The 18739-nt window shown below is 40.3% G+C and overlaps 2 protein-coding genes across 3 annotated transcripts in view; one reads left to right on the top strand and one right to left on the bottom strand.

Annotated features, from left to right (window-relative positions):
* The window catches only part of afap1l2 (actin filament associated protein 1-like 2), a 48164-nt gene that overhangs the window by 14188 nt on the left and 15237 nt on the right, over positions 1 to 18739 (top strand). For both annotated transcript variants that reach the window (XM_036572712.1, XM_036572714.1), the window contains exons 2-5: positions 5646 to 5774; positions 7525 to 7596; positions 9025 to 9116; positions 16641 to 16746. In XM_036572712.1, the coding sequence (XP_036428605.1) occupies positions 5646 to 5774; positions 7525 to 7596; positions 9025 to 9116; positions 16641 to 16746 (399 nt within the window). The remainder of the gene's footprint in view (positions 1 to 5645; positions 5775 to 7524; positions 7597 to 9024; positions 9117 to 16640; positions 16747 to 18739) is intronic.
* On the bottom strand, positions 11343 to 13127 carry LOC118809418 (kelch repeat and BTB domain-containing protein 13). The gene has a single exon (XM_036572715.1). It carries the CDS (start codon positions 13028 to 13030, stop codon positions 11465 to 11467), a length of 1566 nt encoding a protein of 521 aa, XP_036428608.1. The 5' UTR covers positions 13031 to 13127; the 3' UTR covers positions 11343 to 11464.

The raw sequence follows: 18739 nt of genomic DNA, 5'->3' as shown, positions 1-18739 counted from the left end.
TATCTGATTATAAGAAAAAAGTAGTAGGGAGAACAGGACACAACCTAACATGAAGTTAACTGCAACATGGATATTTTACAGAAATAAACAGGTTAAAGTAGAAAATGCATCTGATCATCTTCTTGTATTACCATAGCCACATCATTGGCTAATTTTGACAGCAATCAGAATGATATTTCTCAAGATTCACCCCAAAGACCCTGTACGTGTACCACAACTTCTTTGTATCACAACAGAATTCACACCTATAATATTGAATCACCCACTTGGTGGTTGTAATATAGCACAATTCCGAAGCGTGTACATAACTCACAGTGACAGCTAGCCAGTCTTAAATTACACCCTCCACATGGCAGGTTAGTTTTAACACAGTGTTACAACTAAGGCTCCCCAAATAAGCAATTTGAGAACTCCCATTAAATTAAAAACAGTCCATTTTTGTGAGTTTTTATGCACAGATTTGTCTAAAACATGCTACAGTTATCAGGTAAAAAAGATATTTTAGTTTTATCATGGTGATGTTTCCTCGTCTACTTCATAGTCAAAAATATATTTGCCATATTTGACTCATCACTCTACTTTCAGCTAGACTGTTCATAGACAGTAAGTGCTGGAAACAAAAGTGTAGTTTTCCTTTGTAGCAAAGATGTAGGTTGCATGTATAAAAAATGATTAATCTTGCTCATATTCTTTCAAAATTGTTTAAGCAAAAAGCAAAAGCCCTGCTCCCCTGTAAGTGTTGAATGTCTAGGCAATGATAAATTATGGGTTAATCTCTAATTTCAGCTTCCATAGTTTCTCATAATTTCTCTGCTGTTATGAATATGGCAATCCAAGGTCTAACATTTTGAATCATGATAATTTTGGACCAAATTAGCACCAACACAAGTTATTACAAATTCTTGATATTCAACAACTCAGTTTTTACAAGTCTTCTTCTAAATTGTTCAGCGGGTTCTTGTGAACTGTTTACTGACACAAAGCAGGTCACGGTTGTTGTTTTGTGGCACTGCGGATGTGAAGCTGTTAACCAAGCCTGCGTCCTTCTAAAGAAAGAGATCTCATCAGAAGAATGTGTTACCACAGTGATGACAGACCTCCCACATGACTGACAGCCCCTCATTTTAGGGAGTGAATGTTCAACTAAGGCATCAAATAACTGATGCACAATGACATGGTGCCTGGGGCTGTGCTAAGTATACTAGCCACAGCTGCTACCAGTATGTATTTTAGAGCCCAGCAGAAACAGGCTACTTCAAAATTAAACCACTCTGGACAACAGTGTGTGCCAAAGTGGCATCAAAATGTGCCTTAGCGAAAAATTCACTCAAACACGCCTAAATTTAAACTGCTGTTTATTACTCTGTTGCTGAGACACAAAATGTGGGTTTGATTCAGAGGGAAGAGGCGCTTAGCCTCACGGTTAGTCCTGAGTACGTGCCTAAAATCAGGCCAACAGTTCGCCAAACAGAGGAATATCATGAAACAAACCAGTAATGCTGACATGGATTTAATGGAGGTCTTCCTGATTCCATCCAATAGCGTTTTCTCACATCTGTTTATGATATCAAGCAATTCTCGCTGTAGCCGTGACCCGACACAAGAAGTGAAAAAAACAGATTCTTTCACTTTTATCTGTGATTAATCTTTGTTTAAGAAGGAGGAAGTGCTTCATTTTGAAAAGGAGGAAATCCCCTGACCGCATAAAAGCAGGTACTAGTGGCCAGTAGAGACAGACAAGCAGGCACTTGTACCTTAAACATGATCTGCGTATATCCTAATACTTCCTTTCATTTTTCCAGGAATCTCACTGAAACTCTTGAGCAATGATTTTGACTGCTTGCACACCTTAAGAACCTGAGCAGGTAGCTGGCTGCAGTAGAGACCTATAGACGAACCCAATAATTAGAGTTTGGTGGGAAACTATGGGCCCTATTCAGGCACAAGTTTCATTGCTTTGAGGAAGCAGGAACACCTACAGTGCTTACAGGGATGTGGTGTTGTAGTTTCAGCACGTTGGGCCAGTGGACTGGGAGTTGGCATGTAGCCAGAGTTGTAACCCATAGAAACTGAGGCCTTTTTGGGCTGGAGTCAGCTGACTCGCATTCCCAGGGTCCCTCTGGAGAAGGGCATCAAAGTCAATCTCTGAAAACACACAGCAGTGGAAATGTTGAGAGAAAATCTCAGTTCACATCACAATTGGAAGTGTAGGCATACTACAGCATGCAGGAGATTTCATGTTCCTGTCGACTTGTAATAGTTGTAGTACTTAGAATTAGTTGAGATGAAGTGTTATGCAAAAATCATTTATTTCATTTCCTGCCAAAACGCCCACTAAGTATGTTATTCATTTTTCAGGAGATGTTTCTGAAAAGATTAGATATAAGATAATCCACTTTTGCCCAAGGAAGGGGAAAGCCAAAGGAAAATAAGTGGAAAAACAGTTTGGGAGTTTCCAAAAAAAAAAGTTAAAAACATTAAAAAAAGTTAAAACATTATTAAAAGATATAGAGAAAATGGGACTCCCAACAACTGTGTAAGATCTGGTAGACCACCAAAACTGTCACCATCAGATAAACAGCACTTAAAGCTTTGAGAGAGAGAGGAGAAAATCAAACTCCACTCCACTTGCTTCAGATCTGAAAAAATCCACAGGTGTTTCTGTCCAACTTTCCTCTGTGAGCAGACAACACTATGGGTCTGCAAGGATGTGTAGCTGTCAAGAAACCGTTACTGAGAAAAGAAGAAGAAATACATACATACATCATCTAAACCGCTTATCCTTCTGGGTCGCGGTGGGGTGCTGGAGCCTATCCCAGCTGTCATTGGGCTGAAGGCAGGATACACCCTGGACAGGTTGCCAGTCCATTGCAGGGCAGACAGACAGACATACATATTCACACACACACTCACACCTAGGGGCAATTTAGCATGTCCAATTAGCTTAACTGCATGTTTGTGGACTGTGGGAGGTAACTGGAGTACCCGGAGGAGAACAGGCAAACTCCACACAGAAACGACCCTGGTCGCCCAGTCGGGAATCGAACCCAGGCCATTCTCTCTGATTTCTTTGAAAAACTGAAAGCAAGTCTCCCTAGAAGAATAGAAGCCATGGCTGTAGTGATTCGAAATTTAATGAATGAACCATTTTTGGAGTTTTTATGCACAGATTTGTCTAAAACATGCTACAGTTATCAGGTAAAAAAGATATTTTAGTTTTATCATGGTGATGTTTCCTCGTCTAAAATCAAGTGCAAATGCTTAACTTTAGACCAAAGTTGCTGTTCTCAAATTTTCTCTGTAAAACTTTAAACAAATTATAACTTAATAATAGAAAATATTTGGGTGTTCATGTTACTGACTTAATTATATTTAATTTGGCTAATTCATTTTAACCCAGCATGAAAAACAATGTAAAGTATGTTCCATTTTAACTAAATATAACCTTGTTTTACTGTAATACCTGCTCGATATTGAAAGTTTGGCATATGTTGACTTGGGCAGGGTGGTCCTTCTTGACTGGGACTGACCCAGAATACAGCAGACCTCCATGAGCATGTTTTGAACTGAGTAACAGTAATTAAGACCTCCTTAATGACAAAGGTAATTACCTCTGCCTTAGCACCATGTTTTCCAGTAAAACGCTTCTGCCTTAAATTACTGGCATTAACTTAGATTTCCAGCTTTGAATTGGGCCAACTAATAACAGCATTTCCATCATTTTTAGCTAAAGCAAACATCTTCCTAATGCATGGTAAATAATTCTTATGTGAATACGCTACAGCAATAACATGTGGTGTGGGTTTCTAAAGTAATGACACATGGTTTCTTATGTTCTCTGTCGGCTGACTCAGCAGTGAGATGAGGATATAGTGGAGCTCTGTAAAAACTGGGCTCAGTCTGTCCTGAAGGCAAAGCTTCCACAGTTCTCTTTCCCTTACACTGCAGAAAAGTGTCTCTGAACTCTTTGAAGTGTCTGTGATCCTCCCTGAAGAAGTTCTGATTGTCAGCAGGCAGCAGTGGCTGGCAAACAGATGAAATATTTACAGGAGTGTGAAAGTGACCATTAGGAAGTTCTAGAATAACATTCGCCATGCTGTTTCCTAAAGGAAGACCATACTATACACTCTGTTTGGGGAGCGTTCAGAATGTGATGTTAATCGGTTTAAGATCATATACTTGAAAGGTTTATGGCCTTCTTTAGTGTTTGGGTGTGATTACCTCGTGACAAGCTGGCCTACTTTCGTTTCTTTCTTTTGTAGAATACGTTGAGTTCAGGCATAAAGCAGAGTTATTCATAACAATAAAAGTGGCACAAAGAGAAGCTTCATAGCCAGGGCCGAGTGGGCCTGGTGGGCCGGCTCGGCGCTGACCCCTGGAGGATCTGAGTGGGATGCACTCATAGACTGGGCGACAAAGCAGAGCCATTCAGCAGCCATGGCTTCTGACCTACAGCTCACCCCCAGTCTACATCCCTCCCAGCTTCAGAGACATAACACAACACAGTGCAACACAAGACAAAGACCCTGGACATGTGATTGGATGCCAAACGAAAGAAGTCTCGTAGAATACCTGAAGCTGTAGAACAGGGGTGTGCAATCTTATCTGCAAAGGGCCGATGTGGGTGCAGGTTTTCGTTCCAAACAAGAAGAGCACACCTGATTCCATCCGTTTGATCAGTCAGTCTCAGTCTTTAAACAACTGATCATGTGTTCTCTTGGTTTGTTGCAACAAAAACCTGCAGTTACACCAGCCCTTTATGGAAGAGATCGGACACCCCTGCTGTAGAATGACAGGAGCAGAATGACAAGCGACTGAAAAGAAAATAATAAATTATCTTGTGGCCTGTAACAAGTTATGATGGCCTACTCAAGTGGGCTGTTATCTGAAAATGCTATGTGAGCAGCCAAATCTGTATATCATCACTGTTGCAGGACAAAGTAAGACTTTAAAAGAGGTGAAAGCGTCTAGCACAATGGTCTCCAACCCTGGTCCTGCAGAGCTACCTTCCTGCTCCAGGTAATTGACCTCTTCCGAAGTCCCTGATTGGCTGCATCAGATGCACGAGAGTTAAGTCAGGGGTGGGGCAGCTTATTGGGTACAGATTGGACCTAAACTCTACAGGAAGGTAACTCTCCAGGACAACATCTTACTGATGGTCTCAGAGCAGTTTAAAAGGTTCCTGGAAGATGCAAATAAGACAATTATCTTTTACTTAATGCCAACTAAAACTGCCAACAGTAGAGAGTTTTTCAGCTAATCAACTGTGGAACTGTACCACAGTTCCTTAGAATGAAGCAAAATTTCATTTTCTAACTAAGACTGGATCTGGGCAGCTGCTGCTTCATGCTACAAAGCCGGACCCCCTTGCTGAAGATCCAGGAATGAAGTGTGGGAGTCTTGCAGTATGAAGAGACAGACAAGGGAGGTGCCAGGGTATAAAAACCCATCGCTTAGAATGGTAGTGGCAAGGACTTTAACCAAGATAAACCAAAGTTTTAGACATGGTCTCTCTTCCACAATTCAGTTATTGCCTAACTCTGTATTTTTCTACAGCACCTGTTTATATTTGAACTTATTTCACTATAAAGTGTGCTGGCATCCAGTGTCATCCTGTGCTTTGCCTGTTTTCTGTGTTCATGCAGTGCTGGAGCGGCTGTTAGAGGAGCTGCAGCATTTTCTGAAGCTTCTGGATGGAGAGTACCTGAGCGGGAATGCCACTGTGAAGAAGAACCTGCTCACTGACCTGCTGCAGTCTTACAAGTCCTCAAATGGTAAACCACACCAACACAGCCAACAACAGGATATGCCCAAACCTCTTCTGTACTACATAATTGCACTTCAGTTATCACATACCATACACTGTTCTTTATTCAGGACCACTGTTTTCCTTCTTAGAGAGCAATTGTTTTGTGAAAAGTTGTCATGTGCCCTATGTTGTGGGTAGCAGTTCCTTTCAATGAAAAGCTAAGTAGTTTTTGTTGCATATGTGTTTTTTGTACAGACATGGCAGTAGGGTTCTGTGTTCTGGACTTGGGCTTCTGTACTTCCTTCTCTGGCTCCAAACTGTATCATTTTCCAAGGCTGTTTTTATCCTCCAGGGACACTCACTTCCTTTGAGAAGCAGCTTATAAATAGCCTTCATTTCCATCCTCTAAATCCCGATCTGTTTTCACTGTACCCGTAAAACATATTTAAGTTTTTAGTGTGCTGTTATTTCTCCCTTCATAACCATATCAAAGCCGAATGACCCACATTTGACACTTCTATATCTTCTTGGTTAGCTGTAGCCTGCCAGACTCCACATTATTGTAGATTGTAACATCTTCCCCATTATGCTGTATACAGTTTCATAGAATTGTTATGAAACTCTTAAAACTCTGAATACTCTGTGACTGTGCCTTCAAACTCAGCCAATAAGGCAGACTCCTGCAGGCTGAGATTGTAGCAGCATTTTTATTGTGATAGAATATGACCCCTCGTGTTCCCCACTGGCCTAGCTTTGATGTGTATAGTGGGTGGAGGCCCTGGAGGTGCTGTCAGGCTCAGTCACAGAACAGAACTGTGTCTGTTTCTCTCGCTGACAATAATCTACTGTACGCTGGAAGATGTGAATGAAAAAAAACATCTGATATTGTAAATATAAAATGAATGGTAGAAGAGGAGGTCCCTTTGAAAAGTTTTGATGTCTCTCGATACAAGATGCATATATTAAGGCTTTTACAATTGTTTATTTTAGTATTCAACTAATTTATAGATTATTTTAACAATAAATTGAATAATCTGATTTGAAGGCCAAACAATAAAAATGGACTTATACTGAACAATGACAAACCATGCACAGCCTTTTAAAGTTTCAAAGATACTTTTGCTATTTATTTGTTTGTTTGTTTTTAGGCAACAAAACAAGCCTCAACAACTAAATGTAATGTCAAAGTTTTCAAAGTTTTCTATTTAGTATGTTTCTTTTATTACAGCCTCCATTATTTTCAGGACAGCTTCCAAAGTTCAGTCAAAGTTGGTTGTATTTTCTGCTCCTTAAAAATCCAAGTAATCCCAAACACATTCAGTGGACTCTGGGGCGGACAGTCCATTGTTCTGAGAACACCCGCATCTTATTTGTTTAATTTCCAAACTTTTATCTTCTTGGTCTATTTCCTTTTCTCTGTAATGGCTTGACAGCTACACATCCTTTCTCAAAGAGTAAAACTTTATCTACTGTTTATCTGATGGTGACACTATGGTGGTCTACCAGGTCTTGCACAGATGTGTAGAATTCAAATTTTTTTCTGCATCTTTTAGTAATTTTTGAGCTCCAGTTTTGGAAACTCTGTTGTTTTACTAATTTTCCTCTGACTTTCCCCTTATTTATACAAGCAGACTATCTTCTACCTGATCTAATCCTGAAAAGCAATAACTTTTATTTAGTGTCCATTTTGACTGGAAATTGGTAACTTAAGGGTCTCAAAAATGTTTATTTTTTGTGCTGGAGTCTACGGTCTCTTTATTCCTGCTGTCTTTCAGGAGGAGATGAAGAATACATCTATATGAACAAAGTCATTGTCACTGGACAGAACCAGGACAAAACAGACAGAGGTGAGTGAATTATTCAGCACCTTAGCTGTAATTAATATCACAGAACAACTGCAGTTCTGGGTCCCTGACAGGAAAATGGTCTAATGCAAATAAGGCAGTGGGATAAACCCACAGAGTTGTGGTTTGGTTTTTTGTGCATGTTTTGCTGCAGATTAAACAAACATTGTTTCCACAGAGCTTGCTGAGTGGCCTATGTCATTTTCAGCAAGGTGAAAGGTTGTGGCATAAGTGTTGCAGCCCCCACCTTCAGCCCCCAAGCCTTCACCACCACTATTTCCTGTCTGTTTCTCAATAACTCCTCTCAGCCTCTCACAGCCAGACCCCCATCTGAGGCCAAGCTGCTTTGTTTAGATTTCACTGAAGAATGAGACTCTAGAAAACTAGACTTAACATTCACATTACGGCTGTCTAAGCCACAAGACGTATGCGTGGATCAGATGAGATAGTGCTCTTTGATCAGCCAGATTAATAGCTCTTGCTATTGTGCAAGAAAATCTCCCCTTTTAAAGAGCAGCACATTGAAAAGAAATAAAGAGAAAGACGCTTTAGAGCAGAGATGCTTTTTGAGCTTCAGAACCATTTAAAAAGTGCTGATGATGTGTAACATACCTTTAATCATATTTCCCGCTTGTGCAAATATTTACTCAGTATTAGTGTTATTATCTATGATGAATCAGTGATAACTAACACGGATGGGGTACTGTATGACGTGAAGTCCAGTAAAGAAACACAGTCAGACTTACAGAGAAATAGAAGGCGTAACTTAGTAGAAGCTAAAATCCCAAGAAAAAGACGCCTGCCATCACCCTGACTTCCAGCCTTTTGCTTTGAGTGGTGTTCATCCCATAGCAACCCAGATGTTAGCGTTTGGAGAGGAAGTCAGAGAGGAATGTCTGATAGGAAGTGCTTGAGTATGGCCAGTGGCTCTTAAAATACTGCCACAGACTGTGTAAATTAAGAGGAGATGACTTGCAGCCTATACAGACTTTTGCAGTGTTCTTTCGCACTCTCCCTTTCTCCCTCTCATAACAAAGCAGATAAAACATACATTCTGTATATGTACTGTGGGAATGAAAACGTTTAGGCACTGCTCGTCTTTATATCATCTACATTAGGGCTGCCAATGTCGATTTTTGTAGTCATCTACCATTTATTTTGATGATAAATCAACTTTTTAAAAAGGCCATACAATAAAAATGAGCAATTACAAATCCTGCCTAACCTGTAGAAAAATTCTAATATTTTTCTTGTAAAAAGTTAGGGGGACTTTTCAATATATATATATATATATATATATATATATATATATATATATATATATATATATATATATATATATGTAGACAAGAAGTCTCTATAAGACACTCGGTTTACTTATTTTCTTCTCTTCTCTCTTATCCGGCTGTATGTGGAATACATGCTAATCAGACAACAGACCGGAAGCAGAGGCCAATGGAAGAGCAGGAAAGCACATCTCTGCCCCACAGAAGAGTCTTCCTGAGCTGCCTCCGCCCAGAACAGTGAGTGATTACCAGCTTCATTACAACTGTCACATATAATTCAGTAATCTTTACAAACAACAATCATCATCACAACAGAAATTGGAACAAATGTATGGACACACAGACACACCTAAGCCAAACTCAACCTACTACTGTCTGGATATAGTATGTTAGAAAGAGTTAGTTTGACTTAACTGTCCTTTCATTGGTAAAATAAGGGGAGAAAAGTAAATATGTAAATATGCAGATTAAGTGTGATTAATATGACTCTATTACCAGTCACATACACCTGTACAGCCTTCCCAGAGACATTGTTTTAGCTGTGCATAGAGTGTGCAATGTAATTTTTAAAAACAATAAAATGAATGCAAGTATTTTATTTTTTTATTTTAGAAGCTGAGATTTTTGGTTCTAAATGTAGAGAAAAGCTGAATTTTAAGCCTTTTTCAAGACTGGGCCTCAGAACTGCATTACTCCTTACCATTATACATGCACTATTTGTGTGAATGTTGTGTTTAGTACAATGGAAATAGACATATTTGGATGTTATTTTTAGATTCTGCAGGAAACTTTTCAGGACGCTTTTCAGTGATATTTGACACAGCATGGTTGAGTCAAGAATGGAGGAGCTGATCCTTCGTTAAAGTTGCTAACTTTTAGGAAATATTTGAGTGGACTTGAATTGACTAAACATGCTGATAAACACACTTCTCTTTAGTTTTGACATTTTTAAAATCTAAAAAAATGATTGATAGGACCAAAACCATAATTTCTGCCTGTAATGTCTTGCCTTAATTTGTCATTTAAATGCAGCATATAGTTCAGATTTTATGCTGTGTAGTACTGACCACCTGTGTTTGTCTGAATTCACACTGGTTCTGTCATTCAGTACAGTGCAGATGCTGTTTTCGGACTCGTGCCCGTGTTATCTGCTGTTTGTTTAATGTGGGTTTCAGCTTTGGAGGTAGCCAAATAAGTGTATTTCTCACGCTTAGTAAAACAGCCATGTCTGTGTTTTACAGACCCTATGAATGACCGTAAATTCCCACTATTAGCAGCTCCAAAATCCCTAATAAATTCTGTTTTTATAGATGCTGTAATCACCTTCAGACCCAAGGTATTAATCCCCATCTGAAGTGTGATGTGTGAGCATTTCTTAAAGTGTGCTTGTGTGTGTGTGTGTGTGTGTGTGTGTGTGTGTGTGTGTGGAGTGTGTTGACTGAGAGTAGCCCCTGTAGTTGCTCCAGTGTTCTGTGGGGGTCTGTAGTGGGGTGCATAGACAGACAGGAGGATGGAGAGAATTAGTGGAGCCCAGTGAGAAGGCTTTGAACTCCAGACCCATCCACAGATCCACAGGGTGCAGCCGGTGATTAACAACAGCTGCAGCAGCAATTTGGGAGACACCTCTGGTGTGTAGACGTGTCGTTCATGTATCTGAGTGGGAAAATAACAGTGTTCTTATTCAGACCAGAGGTACCCAGCTCTAGTCTTGGAAGGCCATACTAGCAGCATTTAACCTGCTCTAATATGTCTGATTCATATTTCAGGCTTAATAGTACAATAGTAAGTAATAATAACACTGACAGTAACAGTATTGCACCATAGTAATGTACAATACTTCTATATGTAAGTACAAATAGATGTTATCCTGGTAAAATATAAGCATAAATATTCTTTCTATATTTCTACTTGAGAAACAGTATAAAAGTACTTGCTTATGAATGTACTTGAATATCAGTAATTATAGTATCAGTAATATAAGTAATTATAACAATGCTTTGATAAACAGGTTCTATTAGGCCTGTGTGGCTAAAGACATGAACAAGTGTCATGTCAAGAGTCGCACAGGTCTCCTTAATAGAACATGTTAACCAAAGTAATGTTATACAAGATCTAAAATAAGTCATAGTACCTTTACTTTTGATACTTAAGTACATTTAGAAAGTAATTTTGTACATTTACTCAAGTAGAAATATAGATAAAATACTTGTACTAGTAATATACAGAAGTATTGTTGTTTGTCCACCCCTGGCTTTGGGGTGTACAATACTAAAAAGCTTCTTCAGACATATGAAATATTCTGTAATACAGCACAGCAGATGCAGTATTTTTCTGTCCTTTATTTTCCTATGTATAGCAGAGCTGAACAATATGGACAAAATACCATACCATGTTAGATCATGTGAATGCTTTGATTTAACCAAACACTCACTTATTTGGAACATTTAAAGACAGTGTGGTTTCTCAAAAGCACATTGCTTATTTACATATTGCAATTTTTTGCTGTACCTTGGAAGTCAATAGTATTTTAACCAGTAACAAACTGTATTGTGCGTATGCAGAGGTTTTATCAAGAGCTAATTACTTTACGGTGCTTTGTTAATTTCCACATTCTCTTCTTCATTTTGATCATCAGTATCAGTCTCCAGTGATTCATCTGTACTGTTTATTTCTTCTGTATCTATAATCTTGGGTAACCTGAGCATGCAGGTCCAGAGTGATCCATGCTTTGGGAAACCTTTCATCTGCCTTTGGGGTTTCCACTTATCCCCACAGATCAGGTACTCCAGAGTCAGATTGTGGTTCACTGTGAACACCGAGTCCCCTCTCACCATAGCCGTGAAGAGCGCCCCCCGGCTGTTGACATAGTGTCCCGGGATGGACATCCACTGACCCGTGGTGATATTGTAGCAGTCCATGAGGCACCTCAGGAAGTCATCGCAAGGGCCGTTCCTCATCACATAAAGCTTTTCACCATGCGCCACCATACAGTGGCCGTAACTCTGAGGCCGTATCATAGTAGTGGTCAGGATCCATTCGTCCTTGACTGGAACATATTCGTAGATATCTGTAGTGTCAGGAGGCTTCCAGAAACATATGAAGATCCTTCTCCGTGCCACTGCGCTCGCTGCCCCTGCTACAGGACGGGGCGCGTGCTTCACAGTAGTCCACTCACGGGTGGAGACGTCACACACTTCTGAAGAAGATATGATCCTCTTGTCATACTCACCACCAAAGGCATACAGACGTCCTTCATGACCTACAAGGCTGAAGTTATATCTGGGCTGCTGAGGCCCATCAAACGTGCTCCAGGTGTTGCTTTCTACATCGTAGCAGAAGCTGAAGTCCACTGTCTCTTTGCTAATCCCTCGCACGCCTCCCACCACATACAGCCGGTTCTCTACCACAGCCACCCCAGCCATGGAGGTACTAGCATCAGTGGGCAGGTCGGTGAGGTATCTCCAGGTTCCCTGCTCCTCATTTAGGAACCACACTGTTCTGAAGGCATCCTGCAGAATCTTCATAGAAGGTGAGTGGGTCCCTAAAGCAATGAAAGAAGCAGGTGAGAGAGACTCCACGTAGCAAAGCATCTCGTCTGGCAGAAAGTTTGCTGCCTCTTGCAGGTCGTGGAAAGCATCGCGTATGAACGTGGCTGCGCTATGGAACAACCTCCACAGGCCGAACACGGCTGCCGTATGGTAGAGAAGGAAGCAGTTTTCTGTGTCCAGGATGTCTGTGAGGTACTGGCTCAAGGCATCCACTTGAAGAAAGGCGGCACACTCTGCAGCTTCCACAATCTCATCAGGGTCCCTGATACTTGGCTGTTCACCTCTGGAGACAGCCAGAGCAATGAGGAAACCTCTTGCCTTCAGACCCCCCTGCAAATGGAGCTCATCCTGTTGGCTCTCCCTCATCTTAGAGCGGAACAGAGCACGGAAGTACTCTGAATTCTGCCTCAGCAAAGCTCTATCCACAGTAAACACGCTGCTTTCTACCCGCACTCTCAAAGAATCTGCCAGCCCCTGTCCCTCTTCCATCCTGGACGCTCCCAACTGGGCCATAGGACTCCTGTCCAACTCCAGGCTGCTTGGCGGCTCCATAACACCTCCAACTTGCCTCTCCCCACCTAGTATGTCATCTGCTCTAACCATGCGGCCTGAAAGGAGGTCCAACTAATTATTGTTTTTGTCCAGGCTTGACGCTAAACATAAGTGTGTCAGCGGTACTGTCATGTCACAGACACACTCCTCTCCCGTTACTGAAAATAGAGCAACCCTAAAGATAGCAACAGGGCCGGTCACCGGCGTCAGATAGGAAAGGGAGTGTGCTGGATTCTGTACTGACAGGAAAAGTCAAATCTCAAACGCAGATTAAGACTGTGCTCAGACTAAGAAAGGGTTTTAAAGATTCATCACCTTCATTGGAATTTAGCCCAAGATTAGGCTTGATTCAGTTTTGTTCAAACTGTTGTTCAACACTATAAATTATATTAGTCAATGGAGTAATCTACTGATTATTATTAACCATGCCAAGATTCCAAAATATAGTATTGTGCAAAAGTCAGAGACCCTTCATTGAGAAGGAGATTAGAAATAAGATAATCCACTTGCGTACGGAAGGGAAAAGTCAAAGGAACATAAGTGAAAAAACAGGAGTTTGAAAAGATATAGAGAAAATGGGACACCTAACAACCCTGCAAGGCCTGGTAGACCCCCAAAACTGTCACTGTCAGATGAACAGTATTTAAAGCTTTCATTTTTGAGAGAGAGGAGAAAATCAAGCTCCACTCTTGCCTCAGATCTAACAAATCCACTGTGAAAACTCGATGTTATAGGTCTGAACAGATGTGTAGCTGTCAAGAAGCTGTTACTGAGAAAAGAAAGTAGCCAAAAAGAAGGACATTTGTACTAGAACAACGAACTGGACACCGAACTGGACTGGAGTAAGTTTTTATGGACTGCTGAGACCAAATTTGTAATTGGGATTACATGAATCATAAGAAGCAGAAAATGCAACCAACTTCTAGGACTGAACTTTTTTTTAGTTGCTGAGGCTTCTGTGTATTTTCTGTTAAATATATGATTTCAAATTTTTTTACTGATACTGAAAAATGAATAACTTGTACATACTGACCATTTTTGACTGGAAATTAAGTAAATGGAGGGTGATATCTGGCTTTTACACAGTATTGTACTTTATTGGAAAAGATAAAACAGGAAGGTTAGGGTTAGACAGCATGTTAATGGATGTCCATAAGGCTCTTTCTGACTGTAAAAGAGACTAGTTAGAGAAACTAAAACATGTATTACCATCATGCAAATTGCCAGTTAATCGCTGTTTATTCATTGATCATTTTAATCAGTTATGTAACTGAGTTGAATAAGCTGATTTTGACAGCAGAACAAACTGCTATTAATTAACTCCACATTGCTATCAGTAACTACTTTTATAATCAATCACATGTATTTTGTTTTAAGTAATTTAGTGTTAGTGTTTATCAGAGAAGCATATGATAAAATACAAGCATGACATTAATTAGAGCACTGCACTACATACAAACATGTAATCAAGTCAAAAGCCTATTTCAGGGCCTCCAGTAGGTCAGAGTGAGTTCAGAAGAGGACCAGGAGGTGCTGATGGGAGAGCAGAGAGCATGTCAGTGGTTAATAAGTCTGTTAACAGTGCTGATTATTTTCCCCTCTTACCCTCTCTTCCCCAGCAGTGTTTGGGCCCAGGCCGGCCTGTGTTTTCACTGAGCTGGATTCTTGGCATGGGAACCAGGGATTTTCCATGTTCTGGGTGTTCATTTGGTCCCTCTCCCACTTGTCTTTTTTTTTCTTTTTTCTTTCTTAAAGACTGGCGCTCTTTTCTTATTTATGCCTGCCTCCTGATCTGCTTCCTCCTCAGAATGGGTTTCCGTGGTGATGAGAGAATGGGGGGGCTGATTGTTTGAATAAAGTCAAGAGGAATAAGATCGCAGATGAGAATCTGTGCGGGATACGTCACTTACAGTGTGTGTTCTCTTGTCAAACACACACACACAATTACTAACATAAGCAACAGCAGTTCTGCTGTTTCTGTGGAACAGCTGGACTGTGCCTGGGCTCTAGGTTGTGACCTTTGGCTGTGTCCGAAGCAGTGCTGATAATCAGTTTGAGAGGGAGGAAGCAATCGCTCCTTCTTTCTTTTTAATCACTGGCAGATGCACAAGCACTCAGAAGCTGCTTTTCTTACCTCCCAGAGTTTTTTCTGCCTGTTAGAGTGTCACAGGGTGAGGGAGAAAAAGAGGGAGCTGGGGGGTGTAGAGTTATGAGAGCGTGTGAGAAAAATAGTTTCCATTTAGTTCAGTTGAGGCCCTCCTTAGCTAGTGTGCGCTATATGTGGGGCTGCTCTTTTTCCCACCAATCCCTTATTTTCCAGGACTGTCTCTTTTCTTTTTCCCCTCCCGTGCATGCCCTTCTCTTTTGGCTTGTAGTTCAGCAAAAACATCTTACTCCATATATAGTCAGCCAACACCAATGTCCAAATTTTGTTATTATTAATGAGAATAACAAGCTATAGAAGCATGTACCAATTAGCAAACCTTATACCATGTGAAGTTATTAAGTAATCTCAAATACAGTTGCCTATGTGGTTTGTACTCTTATTCATAATAACTCACAAAATATGTCGCATAGCTAAAAACAGCATTAGCAGCCATCATGAAGGCTGAATTTTGTCCTTTTACAGTAAAGCCCACAGCTAACTTTCACTTTTAGTTACAACATCCTGTGTCTCCACCAAGGCTCTGAGCCCAGTTGTTTACGAACACTCCCTTGTCTTTGTTTTAAACTGGACACTTATTCTGCCAGTTAACCTTGCTGACCCATTAGCTGAATCAGCTTCACCAAACAGGCATGTAAACTCAGCAGCAGATGGAAGCATGAGGTTTCAATCAAGTGTAAGGAGAGTCTCTCTGAATGGTCCATCAGTAATCTCTCATGATGAATCAACATAAATCAACATCCTGGTTCACAAGCCATCCAGGACCCTGTTTTCTCTGTGTCTGTGTGGGTGGGTGGTTAATATAGTGAAGGCTCAATGCTATGTTTCTTGCCTTGGGGCAGGCATCACTGTGTGATGGTGTATCAGATGTAAGGATTTAGAGATGTTTTGAGTTGACTGATTTGGGAAACCCACCAGGCCACTCCACACCCAACAAAAAACATTACTCCTGCAGGCAAACACGTGTGGAATTCCTGTCTGAGCTGTGCAGGGCTGAGGTCAGAAGGAGCTCAGATTCAGGGTAGAGGAATTCCCCCTAATAGAGAAGAGCCCAGAGACAAGGCAGGTGCACAAACGAAGAACCTCTGAGTCTTATTTACTGCATATGAGCAGAAGGGTTCAGCTCAAATCATCACTGTCATATCAGAACCTAACAACTCCTCGTAACATCATTTTTACAGCATTCGAAAACACCAGCTGCCTTTTACATTGTGTGAAAATTTCATCGACCAGAAATGCTCTGAGATCTCATTACATTAATCTATCAAAGTTAAGAACATTTTCCCTTTTTACTTACAAAATTTCCATTTTAGAGAAGAGATTTTACATGTCTTAAAACAATATGCAGTTTGGGTTTGTCTGTGGTTCAAGCATCAAATGTGCAACAGAACTCTTTATTAAGAAGCTGTCATTATTAATCTCTCTCTCTCTCTCTCTCTCTCTCTCTCTCTCTCTCTCTCCCCCCCTCTCTCTCTTTCTCTCTCTCACACTCTTTAGCCTATAGTCACAAGGGAGCCCTTTCCTCTTCCACCAGCTCCAGCTTGTCTAGATTCTCCCGAGGGTTACTATGAAGAGGCTCAGCCCTATGATTCAACCATCAACGGTAAGCTCTGCTCTGGGACAGTTCTCATTAAAGCTACACCATGTGATATTTGGGGATTTGGAGACATCTCTGGTGAAAATTTGTAATTGCATACAACATAATGTCAGTTGTGTTTTGGACCTTGAGTGGATGAATCTGATGAAGTGTGTTGAAAAAGTATTCAAAGAGAACTCAGTCCAAACATGCCTTTCAAGGATGTAAGTGAATTGTCTACTATTGTCATCATATCTTCATCAGTATAATGTTGCTTTTGCATTTGAGACCTATACATTGAGTCAGATCTTCTTTTTGAGCTTGTGACATGTCATTAATTCATAATGATATGTGATGTGGTCTGAAGTCCAACCTGATGCCTCTGACTTCTATATAATTATTTCAGGCTTTACAGTGTGACTGTTAGCAGCACAGGCATCATATTTTAGTGTGTTTTCTTCCTACATATTGCAGCTTTAGCAGATGATGTATTACAAAATCTGTAAGACCCCAAAAACCTTTTAGCAAAAGATAATTGGAAAATAGCCGTAATAGAAAAATAACTCACCTTGTTTGTTGATCTTCATTAATTAATGTCAATTCAATTTGCATGGTCTGCTCAACCAGTTTGTGACCTTCAGTTTTTGTAGTTCTTGAAGGCAGTCAGTCCTTCCAACAAACGAGCAGAGTCATTGTTCATTCAGTGTCCTGATTTAGCTCACTTAGCTACAGCCACCAAATTCTAGCTAATGTAATTGAAAACTACCATTTCCAAATTTGGGCTGCAGCTTTTTGGACGGTTCCCCTCCAAACAGTGCCTTGACACAGAGGACCCTGTGGCTAAGAAGAACAGAACAGTGATGCTCTTTGTTCAGCTGCAGCGGGTCCTCTGGCACTGGAAACAGCGACGGAACATTGACCGTGAGCCCAGGAAATGGGGGCAGCTGAAGCAGGGCCTGGGGTGGATAGAGCAACGAGGGGATGATTTATATCTTCAACAAATGTGCAGAGGACACAATGACTTTATCAAGCAGCTGTGTTATTCAACATTGAAATAGATTATTAATAAGAATTCTATCTGCTGGAACTCCAAACAATGTAAAATCTTCACTTAACCCTTTGAAGATGACATTTCCAACTTTTTTTTACTTTTGCTTTGGCGACAGCAAATAAGAAACAGGTGGGAAAGATGTTAAGGACAGTTTCTTCTGTCTACAAAACAGGACTAAGCACTATAGTAACTTTTTTGATTCAAATCAAGTAACATATCTCTTCTACTTGTAATACAAATATGGTTTTGATTGATAGTGTAGAATCTGCAATTTTAAAAGAATTGAACTGTTTATTTCAATGAGCTACAAGTAAAATAATTAATACCAAATCACCACAATTTGCTCTGGTTAGTTCCCAAGAATAGTCTGTTAAATGTATTTTTATCAGACCTGTAGAAATTTATCCACTGAAACACTGAAATTTATCATTTTTAATCATTCTATACTGTAAAAAAAAACTGTTTTAACTTTAAAAAGTTAGTGCTCGAGTTATCTTAAAATTCTGAGTCAATTAAATCTTGAATAGCAAGTTAACGGAAAAAAGAATCTGTGTTTTATGCTTTATCAACTTCTTATTTGAAGTTCAAGTAACTCAAAATTTCAAGGCAGGCCAGACACTAGCTTTTATATGTAAAACACCCCCGTTATTATTTACATTGTGTCTGGTTTACCTAATAAGCAGAACATTCAACACTCCAGTAAAACAAATTAAGCAACATGTAAAACGAGCACATACGCATTGGTTTGTGTGCGGCCTCTTCTCAATGCCATTGATGGTTTTACCCTGTGCTGTCAGTGACCCTAAAATATAACTCTAGGTTCTACAAATGGAGCAGTTTTCACTGTTACAAATTTACCCAACCTAAAACGACTTCACGTGTTCTTTTTGTTTCTGTTGTATGACACAGTAGGCTGTATCATGTAGTTTCAATACCCTCTTTATGCCTCTATTATCTTTTCTCTCCCTC

This window comes from Colossoma macropomum, unplaced genomic scaffold (assembly GCF_904425465.1).
Source record: "Colossoma macropomum unplaced genomic scaffold, Colossoma_macropomum, whole genome shotgun sequence".
Taxonomy (NCBI): Eukaryota; Metazoa; Chordata; class Actinopteri; order Characiformes; family Serrasalmidae; genus Colossoma; species Colossoma macropomum.
The sequence above is the reverse complement of the archived record's forward strand: the minus strand, read 5'-3'. Positions and strand labels throughout refer to the sequence as shown.